At 36.2% G+C, this 15,143-nt stretch overlaps 2 protein-coding genes across 2 annotated transcripts; both read left to right on the top strand.

Moving 5' to 3' along the window:
* Positions 1 to 8,395: 8,395 nt before the first annotated feature.
* Positions 8,396 to 10,121, top strand: EV154DRAFT_572286 (uncharacterized protein; the record flags this gene model as incomplete). Its single annotated transcript, XM_051606324.1, has 2 exons — positions 8,396 to 8,548; positions 9,786 to 10,121. 2 exons carry the CDS (start codon positions 8,396 to 8,398, stop codon positions 10,119 to 10,121), a joined length of 489 nt encoding a protein of 162 aa, XP_051450135.1.
* Positions 10,122 to 10,715: 594 nt separating this feature from the next.
* On the top strand, positions 10,716 to 12,552 carry EV154DRAFT_584525 (uncharacterized protein; the record flags this gene model as incomplete). Its single annotated transcript, XM_051606739.1, has 3 exons — positions 10,716 to 10,741; positions 10,807 to 12,419; positions 12,485 to 12,552. 3 exons carry the CDS (start codon positions 10,716 to 10,718, stop codon positions 12,550 to 12,552), a joined length of 1,707 nt encoding a protein of 568 aa, XP_051450134.1.
* Between the last annotated feature and the right edge of the window lie 2,591 nt (positions 12,553 to 15,143).

Raw genomic sequence — 15,143 nt, 5'->3', positions numbered from 1 at the left:
GGTTTTGCTCTACCTGCCTAACAGGTCTGCCAAAAACAACGTGTTGTGCTTGATCAAAGATTGTGCTCTTGAACTGCAGTGGGATCTTACACTAGATCTGATCAGTGAAATGGAGAGTTAGGTCGGTATACTAAAGTAAGGGGAATTCAGTTATTTAACAGAAATATATTACCTTTAAAAGCATCTTTGGGACTAGGCACACCTATCATCTGGAGCAAATCAATTTAGAGAACATCTCTCGGAGCTTGTTTCGTCCTGTTCAACATTACTTCATTCAAGTTCCATACCTCATCAAGCAGTAAGGTTCCTTGAGGTGTTACTCTGCAAGATCTACGGAGAGAGTGATTGGTGTAAACTCGAAGCTGATGAAATCAAGAAGAATGGGCGGTAGAAATGCAAGTATGCTCATCGAAAGATTTACAATTCGTAATTTTATCAACGGCATTATCGATATTACGAGGGAGGAAATTGATTTGATCGTACCAGCCGGACCAGGTGACATCGATTTCATGGATCTTCCTGATAGCCTGGATGATGTTCAGCTTTGGGCGCCGTCCGGTGGTAACGCCTCTCTGGATAGTGAGATAATAGAACGTATGATATGTAGCCGAGTAAAGGATGTCTTATCTAGATATTACCGAAGATCTAGTGGTCTAAATGCTGCTACTTCTTTCGGTGATTCTGAAATTGCCATTACTTCTCGTGCTTGGATAAACAACAATGTTTACTCCTCCAGCATGTATCGAAGACGAATGAACGAGATAATTCGGGGAAATCATTACGTGGTTTTTACCACCAGCTATAAAAAGTAAGTCGATTCCTGTTTTCATTGAGTTAGCTTCTAACTCGTTTTCCTTTTTCTATTTTTACCTTAATCATTTCCAGGTTTCCCGTCGCTGTTGGCTTGTAGGTGCTGTTCAGTTTATTTTTAAGCATGTTGACGTGAATAATATCCCACAGTTTTTTGCCCTAGTCGAGTTCGTGAAACACAACGACGTGGCCCGACACGACAAGTCTGTTCCAATTGTCAAGGCTCGTTCAGGCTCAGCGCAAGCAACATTCGCTGTCATCCATGTCGCAGACATTGAACATCATGTTGGGTGAATTGAGTTTTCTCCCAATGGAAACCAGTTCTACGTCATTCCCGCCTACTATGTTTTCAACGTTAATCTTCAAGCAAATGAAAGAAACAGTTCCAATTTTTAAGTTTTTGTTAATTGTCATTCGTTTCATTACTTTTTTTTTTTTTTTTCGGAACACATGTCGAATAAAATAAGGTCATATTTTCTTTTGGCAAAATTATAAAAAAGAATCACAGAACCGAAAAAAAAGAACTTTAAAAAAATAAAAAAAATAAATCTGGTTTTTAAAATAATAAAAAAATGGCAGTTTGTTATTATTTGCTTCACAGGCGCAAAAATTTTTTTTATACGGTAACAGATCAAATTCGGATCAAAGTCCCATCAAATTTTTTGGAATATACCAATCTAATTTTATCTTCGAGATAGTTTTTATAACATCTAAACTACATATTGACGGTTCCAGAGATGTTTTTGAAGTATTTTTGTTATTTTTGTTATGATATTGTGATCATTTGTAGCAATCTTTTACTCAAATCTTATTGGCTGGGGATATCGAACAAATAAAAAAAATGACAGTTATTTTTCGATTTAATTCACAGCTGCTGTTACGTCCGCCATAGTGAGCTGGTTGCAGTTTTAAATGTTAATTATTTATTTTATTGAAAAGAACGAAAGTAAGATTTATTTATCCTGATACTTCAGGACAATTCGTTATGTGAAAGAATTACTACTTTAATGAGCTAAAAAGCAAACGGTTCATAGATTAAAATGCAGGCATTGATTATTCTCTATATGAAGCAACGTATAATCTAAAAACAAGGGGAATAACAAAAGTTTTCTAAATGAATATTAGGTTAGTATATGATGAGAAGAATCAAAATGGATACGTACTAATTTCTTTTCTAAACAGAGTAGCCGCCACAACGTTAAAAACAGGAAGCGTAAGTCTGAAGAGATAACTAGAGAAAAGAAATGCCATAAACGAAAAACACTTACTTCTAGCACTGGCGTAGTACACTGCCAACAAGGCCTTTATAAACCTGTCTATGCCGATTTAAAATAGAGATAAGTAAGGGGAGAGACTTTAGACTTGGAATGATGAATGTACTAGAGTATAATTGCAAAAGAAGTAACCCCAGAAGTTTATTCCATTACATGGTTTCCAGAAATAAGAGCGAATAAAAGTGATTTTCCTTAACAAAAAACTGATTTTTTGATGTAAAAAGATACAAAATAAAAAATAAGAAGAAAAAAGGAACAAGAAAAAAGAAAAGAAAAAAAAGACACGGCTAATATGTACTTTTTAGTCGTTGGTGTTACGACGGAGAGATGACTGGAGGCAGATGAGTTTTTTTGTATACGCGGCTTCTTGATAACAGGACTCTTAGACGGATAATCGTCTACTTCAGGTAAATGGAATGAATGAGTAATTTTAAGGTTTGAATCTCAATGTTTATTTACCCAATGTGCGTAAATTTCAGCCCATAGACTGATATCGTCGGCTGCAAGTAAATGGAACGGATAAAGACGCTTAAAGTTTTTGTGCAAACTTTATATTTTGCTCAAAATGAACGAACAGTTTCCCCTGCACGGATATTTACCATTCTTGAGTACCTGAAGTATTTATATTTTTTGTGTATCATTGTTTATTTAGCAAACATGAACGGATACTCGCTCACTGGCAGCTATCCGCCCAGATTTGAAACTATGTTTACCCCTAGACGACTATTCGGTCATTCGTCCGCTTTTACTTTGTTTAAGTAAGTTTATTAAGCCAAGGTGTGGGATCATCAAATGAGATTTAATTTAGTATTGTTTTATAGTGTAATTGATAGCAATAGTAGGTAGATATTACAGTTTACTTTAACTTAAACTCGAAAAAGAATATTCATCTAGAACCAAACAGTTTTAATTTTTTTCTAAAACAAAAGAAATGTCTATTAAAAAGTGTGAAAGGGAATTTCCGAATTCTATCGTCGATTTTATTGCATGAGGTCCGAATCATTTAACTGAATGTGTAAATGAAAATGTTTGAAGTCGGCAAAAAACAAATAGAACCACCTTATGAATAAGACGTGAATTGTAATTGGTTTTTTTTAAGTCTTTATTCCATATTTTATTTTGGCATAATTTAATACCAGATATAAAACATATAGGCTGAAGTCAAAACATTTTGGTCATGACCCGTCTAAATGTCTGTTTGCAGATTACAACGCATGATGTGTCAGATTCCTTTGTAAAATCTAGTTTGCTATTCATACGTGTCACACCTTTCCTCTATTTTCTGCCGGCAGTCATACATGTCACATTATAACCATTTTATCTTATCAGGTCCATTGTCATTGTTTGAAGTAATAGGTCTTCGTTATTCCTGGTCTTTCCGCATCCCATTTAACTTCAGTTTCCTTTATACCTCAAACTTTCTGGTTTCTTGCAGATAGTGTCAGGCCATGCTAGCTCCTGTAGCTGTTTTTGGAAACATCCGAAATAAGTTCGGTACCGCAGGTAAAACCTAAACCTACTATTATATGCAGTGTTTCTTTGTTAATCCTATCCTGAATCCTTGTTCAACCATCTTTAGAAAGAATTAAAAGACCGTATGTATAATTTATCTTTATTTTGAATTAAAGTTCTCTAGAGTATTTTTGACCTGCTATATTAATAGAACGTTCCGTTCTTTCTTCCATTTTGTTAAAGGTACATATACAAGTTTTGTCGTATTTGGACTAATGTAAATAGTGATTCGGCCCAATCGTATCTTGGATTTCATTTTGACGCCCTATAAACTGATCGCAAAACCCGAAAAACGTCTTCTAATAATGTGCTGAACGATCTGTGTCGGAACATTACGAATCGTGTTCTTTAACACCTAGGTATTGAAACAGTTCATTGTCTTCTTTTCCAAATAAGACTCGACAGAATTCGCTTATTTCAAAATGTATTATCCTTTTCATAGGCCGAATTAATTATATCTGCGGCAAATAAGCCACAGTTAATTGTTCAAGGGTTATTTAATTAAACTCTCTTGAAAGGTGGACGAAACACTATTTAGGACAGATAACGCTCAAATCAAAACACCACGTAATCATCGAATAACCTCAGTCATAAGATTATCTTATGAGGCTTTGTCACGGTATAGATAGAACTAAAGTTAAAGATCCTCTTGACAACCTTTCGAACTTGTCTTTCTCACGTATAATTATTGGCACTAACATTCTAGACTTTATTGGTTTAATATTCTATAATACCTTCTTCTAGTATTTGATAAACATTTTCGGGGTAGTTGTTGTTCTTGCTTTTGATGATATGGTCCTCATAGTTGTACTCAAATTCGCAAATAACCAGCATAAGTAGATTAACCAATATTTGTAATTGTGTCTGACTTCATGTTAGGCAATGCCATCCTGGTTCTAATGCTCACATCGACATTCATTCCACCTAGGGAATCAAAGAAAAAAAAGCAGAGTGTAGTTAATACGTGAAATTGTTGGAAAGCTTCTTTTCGGACGTACCTTCGGGAAGTCGAAAGGAACACTGAGAAGATCTAAACTTTCGGTTACGCGTATAAGAAGGAATTGTTTCATACAGCATGCGTCCGTTTTTTAACATTGGCTCATCTGCATTCTCAGGTTCGGGAAAAGATTTTCATATGAGGAGTTTTTTAAACTAATTAAAAACAACCGAGATAAAGACAAGAAATATAAAAAAAAAAGAAAAAAGAAAAAAAATTACAGCAACCAGTATTCCTAAGTGGTCCCCCACCATAGTACTGACTGGCCCAGATATTGCTTAACTGCGGAGATCAGACGGGATCCGGTGTATCCAATATTGTATCGCCGTACTTAGAATTGGAAGCCAGCTAATAAATCTATGCTTAACCTTATCAAGCCGGCTTTCAAAGTTACAAAACCGGAATGACAAAAAAAAAAAGACCCAAGAATTAATATGATTAATTGTTTCTTGATCTAAAATAAAAAAAAAATAGCTTTCCCTAACGTGCCACCAATCTTTAAGCGATCAAAATTTCGAATTTGTATCAAAAAAACGTCAAACATGAAAAGTCAACCTATTATATAAAAAGAAAAAATAGAAGTTAAAAATAATTTTTATTGGTGGTCTTAATCCTCATGTATTTATTTTTCTATACAAAAGCTACTTCATTTCAGCACATTTTTGAAAAGTTTGTACCAGTTTATCGCGGTCACTACTGTTGATGCATTTATCAATATTATAATGATTGTTTGGACTTTGCAGTGTATATCATATTTAGTGATTCCGATTGCTTTTTTTTTTTTTTTTTTTTTCGGTGCCAAGCAAAGCGCAGGTTGAAGCAACTGAAATGTATGGGACTAATAAACATTTAGTAAATTGGGAGGGGCTGTAAATACCTACCATCACAGTACATATGACATTGATTGAAAAAATATGGATTAGCATTGAGTGAGCTGGGAGGGGCTGTAACAGCATCCCCAGGGGTGACGCTTAAAATGGATTTTTCGGTCACAAAAGCCCAGAATATTAGTTTTTTTACCTCCAGCAGTGGGCTTAAGGTTGTTTTATCAAACCAAAATTTTTAAAAATAACGTTACAATTTCGCTAAAGGAAGAGATTTTTTGAAGTAAAAAAAAAGTCCGTCTTTGACAATTAAACAATTATCTCTTTTTAAAAAAATTAACCCTTTTCCTCTTCCAAGGAAATGAACAATATGTGCGACTCTGACAACGACCAAGCTAATTTCGACGTCGTTCTTTACAACCTCAATGTTGACGATAAGGAGTTGGTCAATGATGATGACAACACCAAGGTTATGTACTACACCTGTGACAACGGCAGCGATGGCAGTGATTTGGAGTATCAAAGCGAAGCAATTGCTATTGCGCCTAAGCGTCCTCATGCTTGGACAACTGCTCTAGACCTCTTGATGTTTAAGTCTTGGCTGTTCGTCTGGAAAGGTCCTATCGCAGGAAATTTGGTAAAAGCATCTGTTTTTTTGGAAGAGTATCCTTTCCAACTTTAAGGCTTCCGGCGACTAAGCCTGTCCAGAAAAAACGGAAAAGGTTTGAAAGACCACTGGGGAGGTGTTTCCGCTATGGTCAGCAAGGTTTCTGGTGCTGTCGTTGCATTTAAGCGACGTAATGCAAGTGGTAAAGTTGCCTCTGACGAGTTAAAAATGATTATTAGATTTGTCCTAAAATATTAAGATTCAGAGCAGATATTTTGATAAATATGTGGGTAATAGCCTCGAGCTTTTTGAGCAAAAGTATGAAATTCTGTTCAAATACTACCACTGCTTTCTGGAACGTAATGACACCCCTTAAGTTTAAAATCAGTTGACGCGGAGAGATTGCAAAATTGAGATAAAGAGGGAAAAGGTAATGAATAGTAGAGTGTCTACCTCTTCAGGTCCACGTAACCATGCTGATACTGATTCTAGTAGTCCGGCAACAGTCGAGGACGATGAGGATGCCATGAGTGACGAATCGGTTTCAGTGCGTCCTATTGGACGTAAAAAGAGCAAGAAGCATGTCCTTTAAACAAGAGGTACCAAGGACGTTGGATGGATCAGACAAGATCCAATCCTAAGGAGACGACGACCTTAGGAACGTCCTTAAAATGTTGGACAATGCCCGTGAGATTCAACTTTGTCCGAAAGAAAAAGATCGCTGATTGGGTTCACAAGAAAGAGATAACGCCTTGTTCAAGATTAACTTGAGGGATTTTGAAGGTGATGAGACGGCTTTATTATAAGCTTAATTGTCAGTAAGACTTGAAGCGATCTCTCGAGAAGGATCAAGAAAAGAAAGACTTGGCAGAGAACAATAAATCTTTGGTTTTTTTGAATCGGTTTTATTTCATTTTAAAACGTGAATCTTTCTTTTAGTTTGATGAGCTTCAAAATGTATCTATGAGCCAAACATGGAACACCAGAGTAGCTTTTAATCTAAAGTGCTCCAATGAGTCTATGATATAACTTTGACGTTTCAAAAAAGTACTTACGCTATAATGTGAAACGCCAGCCACCTCAACAGAATTAGTTGAATGCGTTTCGTGGAATCTGTAAGATCCCATATTGCTCTCGGCACGCTCATCCTCAACAATCCTGTCGTGGATGATGATACATGCATTCATGATCGTACCAAGGCCATCGTTTTTTTATAGGCTTGCAGGATTACTGACAATGGCAAATCAAGCCTGCAACACACCATACCCTCTCTCCACCTCCTTTCGACATGCTTCTTGTGCTTTAGCAAAGTTCTATTTATAACGAAGAGTCGGTTAATATCCCAAATACCAAGTATTGTTTCTAGAAACAATAGTTCCAGCTTCGGTACCAGGTCTAGGGATGGAATACGCCTTCACAATGTTCGCATAATTAGGGTATATCCTGTCACCACGATAATGTGTCGTATTTGGGTACGATCCACTTAAGAATAATTAAGTAAATTGTTTAAATAAATAAACTATAAAATTAAAACAACCTTTGATGTTGCATATCAGCATACGATTGTATACTGCTACACAACTTCTTCTACTTCGAGTACATAATTCTATATAAAAAATTGCATGATTGGCCTAAATACGATATACGAATGACAGTTGGATACAGAATGCTATACCACTGAGTTACGATATCACCGATCCAGAAGAGAAACTTCTCTGATCAATCAAGAATTATAAGAAAGAGAAACTTAATATTAATAGTTCTCTCAATGAATTAGCTACCCAGAGAGAGAATAGAACAGCTATTAATATAAATGGTTCATTTACGTATATATTGATATAGTTATACTGCTGATAAAGAGTATAAAGAAATAGTGTATGAATTAATGGATACCTAGCTTCTACAACCAAATATACAAATATCGATAAGACATTTTATATTTGTGATCGTAATTTATTCATTACAAAGATAATGAATAAATAAACGAGAATTATTAGTTTTATTGCCAATCACACTTGACAAACAAGTATACATCTTTTACAGTAACCGTTGTATGATCCGATAAATAAGTGTCTTGTGATACTAAAGATTTATTAGAATACTCATGCTCCCGATGCACTGATATGGGACAACGTTGTCTGGAAACAATTCTAACGAGTAGTATCCATTTAACCCAAGGCGGGAAACAAAGTATAGATCTATTCCAAAACCAGAAAGGCTGACTCATCATTAAAACTCAGGAGAGTTGTGCAATATAAAAAGGATCAATTATTTCATAACAGCAGAGTTCTTTTAGTCGATTTTTACCTCTAATAATAGTATACTTTTATCTCATTACTTTTCTATGTAATATTTTGTCAAATACCACATAATGTCCCGAATTGAATTCTTCGTCACCAATGTTGAGGTTGACATTGGCAGCGCTTCCTTTCATATACCCATCAAAAATATCCGATTTATTGTGAACATTGATATCATTGAGCGACGCACCCAAAACAATATTGGCATGTCAGATCCAGAAATCGTAAGATAGCACATCCTCAAGAATAATGGTTGGCTTCTGGTCTTTGTCTGTATACTTCACATTATATGCTGTTGGGCAGTTTTTCATGTTCATTGCAAGTAATCCGTTGTATTTGACGGCTAATATCACAAATACCATTACTTTTATCTTGTCATTCAATTATGATATATATTACCTATATGCTATAAGTACTATATAGCGAATAAATTCGTACTGGTAAGACACAATACTAGCTACATCATCTGTCAAACTGAGATCAGATTTCAAATCGTTTCTGGATTGATCGAGTAGCTGCTGAATCTTCTGGTTTCTCAATAATTTATTTTAGTAATTCAACGAATAACTGTCGTGATCGAGGCTATGTAAATAATATATGACTCTATCTACACTTCTTAAATCTTCCATTTGATAATCCTAAATATAATTCTTATTGATACTTTATATAAGATACTGATCATTTACTTTACGTACAAACTTGATCTCATATCATCCTTCATACAAGTATAAGGTTTACATTTAAATAAAAACATTCATATGAAAACATATGAAGGTTACATCAGCCACATTGGTTGCCACAGCTATCTGCATTAAGAACTATATTTTCCCCTGAATATTGTGCTACAAGACAAACACAGTTTAAGAATGAATGTTATTGTTATTGTTATTGACATCTCATTATGGCCTTTCTATATGGGATCATTACATCCGAGTATTATCTGGTTGAATCTACCCACGACCGTCATCAGCCCATCTGTGATCAATGGCTGAAATAATGTGTATATAAAGACCCCCTTTTATTTGTTTAATAAAGCCTTAGTTTATTTTTGCAGTTTGAGAATTTCACTTTGTTAAAATTCCCATATTATTCTTAATTCGCTATTATTATCCTCGAATTTCTCAATGACCTTGTCATTCAACGAATAAACTATAATGCTCTAGAAGTGACGGATATGGGTCAACTAGGTTTTTCTGTAAATCAATAAGGTATATCTCATATGTAACTGATTTCTAATTCTAATTCTACCATTTCACAGTTTGCAAGAAACTAGTCAATTCAATCTGCGCAGGTAAAATTTTGAAGTAAAAATTGAATATTAAAAGGACCTCTATTTTTATCATGACAAACTCTCCAACTTGTAAAAAAGGATTATAGAGTCTCATTTATTTACTTGCTTTATTTTATAATTTACGATTCCCTTTTCTATCCTCAATTATCGCAACATCGACCCTGCAAAAGGTCTATAATGGTACAAGGTTTATTTGTAAAAAATTCACAAGAACTTTTGTAGAAGCTGGGATTGCTGTTGGTGATAGACCAGATCGCATTGTTGTGATTCCCAGCATATCAATAACTTCAGATAATGCCAACGTACCATTTACCCTCCTTCGACGTCAATTTTCTGTCCAACCTGCATTTGGAATGAACATCAACAAATGGCAAAGTCAAACTCTTTCCTTCACTACTATTTGTCTCCTTACACCCGTTTTCACGAACGGTCAATTTTATGTTGCTTTGTCTCGGTTACGTGATTCTGCTAATCTTAAGATAATGTTATTGAATGAGCCGCCATAATCAACCCTCTCAGACAACGTTGTATTTAACGCAGTCATAACTAAGACACAAAATTAAGCACAAAGTAATCATTATCAATAGAATTTATTTTTATACCATTTATTAGCATTGAGTTGCGTCGGGGTTCGCCGCAAACTTGTGATGGCCCCCAGCAAGAACGTAGGTTATTTTTACCGTAGCGAAGCGAAGGTCAAATAATTGCAAAAGTGGGTTCGGCCGTGTTCTCGTTTAAGTAAAAAAGTATTCTCATTACACGTTTTCCAGAGATAAAAGAACAATGAACAACAGTTTTCTAATTTGCCATTTGGTGAAAGCAAAATCTGTTTCAATCGTTACGACATCAAAAAGGGAATCCTTGAATGTCGAGGTGGGCAATGAAACCATGATCATATACATTTTTTTAGCTTTATTCTTTTGTAAATTGGACCTGCAAACAAAGTCCAGACTTTTTTTTTAATATCTGACAGAAAAAGTGACTTTTGTTTAAGAAATACACTAACACGTCATCAATTGGCGGGGCGCAGCTGTTTTTTTTTTAAACATGGATTTGTTTTTTATTTTTTTCTTCTTTTTCTTTAAACAAGTCTTCCAAAAATGATTGAGAACGTTTTTAACGACGAGTAAGTATTAAATAAGTAATTTGCAAGCACTTCATTTACGCGATGCTAATGTTGAGAATGCTTAGGTTAATGTGTGACATTACACACCGTGGCTACTTGTTTTTCTTTTTCGCCTGGTTCCACGCCAGCTTTGCCTTTCTTTTCCTTTGGGAAAAATTTGCTTCTTTCTTTGGTTCGGTCTGCGCTTCTGCCCATAGTGGTCGCCGACCATTGAGTAAAACACAATCGGAGGTGATTGGAGAGCTTTTTGTCCTTTGTGATGGCAAAATTACACCAGTCGCCTTGGCAAAAAAAAACTCCTTGCTGTCCTCTTCTTCTTCTGTGGCTTCTTCCGCGGCTGTTGGGCCATCTTCTTTCGATGCGCCCTCTTCTTCGAATGTCCTTTCCTCTTCTGTTTTTGCTTCTCCTTCTGTACTTGCCTGTTCTGCTGCTGCTCCCTCTCCTGCTGCTGCTGAGCCCTCTCCTGAGGCTGTTGCTTTTTCGTCTGTGTTCCTCTCTCCTTTGGCCGTGCCCTCTGTGGAGTCTGAGGCTACTAAGCAGTCTTTCGTCCTTCGGTCAGCACCGGTCTCGTCCCAAAAAATGGACAGACAGTTCAGCTACGTGGATTTTGCGCGTGTTGCGGGCTTGCCTTGCCTTAGTGATGGTAACTTGCCTACCATCGGGCAACCCATCCAAAACGTTTCTTCTGGGGTTTCCTTTGGCGTTGGCTGCGAAGCCATCACCCAAGCCTTTCTTGCGGCTGGTGTTGTTCCTGCTCCCGCTTTTGGTGGAGATTGTGGTCCTTCCGTGGGTTGTCCTTTGGCCGTTGGTCAAGTCTTTTCTCCCCTCCTTGTTTCTCGGGATATGTCTGGCACATCGGCCAATGTTGTATCCGACATGGATGTCGATGACGTTGTTGTTCCTGTTTTGGGGGATTCTGGTGTTCTGGGTGAGAGTGTAGCTTCTCCCCTGGTTTCTTTGGACCCGTCTGTCGCCTTGGCTCCTGCCACGGAAGAGGTTTGTGGCACCTCTTTGCCTCCTTGCGGTCTGGAATTGCTTTCTGCTGCTGTGTCTGCCGTCGCTGCGGAAGATAGTTTGGTTGGTGGTGGCTGTTCCGCCGAGAAGAATTCTGGTGTGACTGTGGCTTCTGTTGCTTCTGTGCCCCGTCCTGTGGCCACTCCTCGTCGTCTCCGTTCCGGCTCTCGTGCTGAGGTGTCGTCTGCTGTTTGTGCTGACCTTGTTGCAGCTACCGTTGTGGATGCTCCTCTTGCTCCTCCTGCTTTGTCCTCTTCTTGTGAGAACAAAAAGAATGGAGGAAAGCGAAGAAATGACGCTCCTCCTCCTCCTTCGACCGTTCGCGCTTGCTTTGTTCGTCCTTTGGGCGACAGGAAGTTATCTTTGTCCGGCTCTTCGGATGTTAGCTCTTTGTCTGTTGCTCCGGTTGCTTCTGTCGGTTCCGTTTCTTCTTTTCCTGTTGTTGCTTCGGTCCCTTCCTTCGCCTCGTTCGGTTCTGTCGCTGCTGTTTCCTCTGCTGTTCCTGTTTCGGCCGTCTCTTCTGTCTCTTCTGTCCCTGTCGTTGAGGGACCGTCTATCACTGTCTCTCCCGTACGCCCCATGGCAAAGCCTCGCGTAGCTCATTTCGAGAAGGCTAGGGAGAGATTAGCGTTGAAGGCCCTCTTCGATAGGGCAGAAAAAGAAGGTATTTAGTTTAGTTTTAGATCTTGTCCTAGAATATTTCACTCATTTAACATTATTGTTTCATAGAAGAAGAGGAAGAGAAAAAAGAGAAGGAGAAGGAAGAAAAGCGCTCTTCTTTGTTTAGAAGAAAATAAATGTTTTTTTAAAGATTATTAGTACAAGAGTAACCGTCAAAAAAGATATCTGTTTTTGAATACGTAAACTGCGAGTTTGTAAAAGACATCAATGGGTCTAGTTTGGGGAATGAATAGTGATGACGGAAAGTTTATACTTATTTTTTATAATTTTCCACAAAATACGGTTTAAAAAAGAAAATCTGGCTAGACAATTTTACGGTGATATTGATAAAGTCTCGCTTTGTCCACTAGATCATACCAGTGGTTTTTTTGCGAAATAATACCAGCATCTGTTTAGTCATTCTCATAAACGTCACTGCTCTAATGACTCACTAAGCATGAATGAGCCAAAAAAAAACTATATGTCCGATGTAAACTATGATGATTTTATGTTTGTTTGAAACTATAGCCATACAAAAACAAAATGGTAACAATTAGGTTTCATTTTAAGTAGTGCCATGTTGTTAACATTTTTAAAATGACCTGTTCCGTTTTAAATAAGAAGATTTCATTGTCGCCCATGTCATAGATCATTACCAAAAATGAATGCTTGTGGGAAAAAAAACTCAAAAAAAAAGGTGTACCTGTGTATATCCTTTTTTTATTCTGTTGCATAAGGCATAGTATCATGCTGTAAACTGTACATGATTTAATTATCTTTTTTCAAAATGTTTGGTTAATAAAAAATGTTTTTATTTTGAAAGGTAATTCAATTTCGTATGGCTTTAGGGTAGGCTTTTGTTTTTGTTGAATCTCGAACGTTGTTGGTGCATAATGGTAATGTAAACGGAAGGTCTTTTGCATGAATTAACATTTTGTATAATGGGCAGAAGGACAGTCCTGACCATACATAATACTTGCTGTCAAATGGGAGGTCAAACAAAGGATTATATACCAAAATTCTTTTGTTTGATAAAAGGTGGGTGGTAAAGACAAAGATCCAAAATATTGTCACTCCAGTGAGAAAATGACACCTATTTATACTAATTAAATAGTAAAGGAAACCGAAGCGGATCTAAATTATAAATCTAAACAAAGGATATTCAGTTTCACATGGGCCACTACAAGTAGTAAAAATAGTGTCTGTTTGTAAAATGTTTGTGACATATGATCAGAAAATGTGTACCTATTTTTTAATGAAAAAAAGAACAAAACAAATAACTACTTTAAATCATCAAAAAGTTTAAGAGAATTATGCTGTACGCAAAAAGATATGACAGGTGATACTAATTAATTATTTATCGGGGTAAACGGGTTGCTTGACACGGGAAGAAAAAAGATAAAAGAACACAATGACTAAGATTCAGTGGAAGAAACAATGTCTATTTGCATGGAACTGGTGCTGGATTTTTGAAAAATTGGTACCTTCTTTTTAAAAATGAAAAAAAAAGAAGTCGGTTAAATAGTTTAAGCCATCAAACAACAAAGAGAATAATGTCCTACGCAAAAATAAGCTATTGGGCATGATATCAAATAATCGTTCAAATGGGTAAAGCGTTGTAGTGAACAGATTCTTTAAATTTAATATAAAAGTAGTTTTTGGAGGCCGTAGTATCAATAAATCCTAATCGATGGTCATCTGAAATCACAAAAGGTGTTAGACCATAGCGGTAAGAGCACTGTAGCAGTTACACTTAAAAAAAACTCTTACCCTTAAGAGCACTAAAAAGGTTATGTGTAACTGAATAGATTTTTTTGTTTTCTATGTTCGATTTCTTCCTTGTCAAAATAGCTTTCATTGTTTATTTGATTGAAAAAGGAAAAATGAATGATTGTTGCTACATCAATTTTCAATTTTGGAAAACGTGTAGGTAAGTCAAACAAAACGTTTAAGACATTGCTCGAGGCAAAAACCTTAATTTTACATTTCAAGCCATACAGCTAAGTGCTCTAAAAATAAAATAGGTTGTTTTTATATGATATTAAGATATCATGAATAGTGTAGATTTTCAATCGGAAATACACTCTTTAATAACGAGGAAAATAGTGCTGGCACGAACTTTATTTTATAAAAAAAAAAGCAGCAACAAAAAGATTCACAGTTAAAAATAGAATTATCATCTCATCATGAAAAAGGTCTTTTTTCTATTTTCATATTTCTTTGTTACTTTCTGCCAAAATAATTCATCTTCTTTGTAAATGCGACGAATGCTTAAAAAAAAACCTCAAGGAGTCGAGCTCCGCATCACCAGCTACAATTACCATTTCCAAAGACAAATGCGTTTCATTGCACTTATGTCTGGTAGTACCAACAGTAAGACATGTCATTACTTTCTTCAGGTGAAAAGCAAAAAAAAAAAAAATTAACAGCCTAAATAAACGTCGAAGATCGAATGAGATTGAAGAGGACATTCCCAACGTTGAGGTAATGCCGTTTAAACAAGGCTCATGGACATTGTTAAAAAAAAAAACTTTCATCGCAAACTAATTTTACAACAGATATCATGAATGACATACGCAGCACTAATGTCGGAGAATTTGAAGACAATATCGAAAAACTGAAGATGTAAGCATGGCAGTTGATGGGGAAGCTGACAATGACGATGATGACGAAGAAGAAGAAGAAGAAGAAAAAGACGCTTGTGACGAAGGGAATATCAAAACAATCG

This window comes from Mucor mucedo (assembly GCF_025094135.1).
Source record: "Mucor mucedo strain NRRL 3635 chromosome Unknown EV154scaffold_288, whole genome shotgun sequence".
Lineage (NCBI taxonomy): Eukaryota > Fungi > Mucoromycota > Mucoromycetes > Mucorales > Mucoraceae > Mucor > Mucor mucedo.
This window is presented reverse-complemented; position numbering and strand designations above follow the sequence as displayed.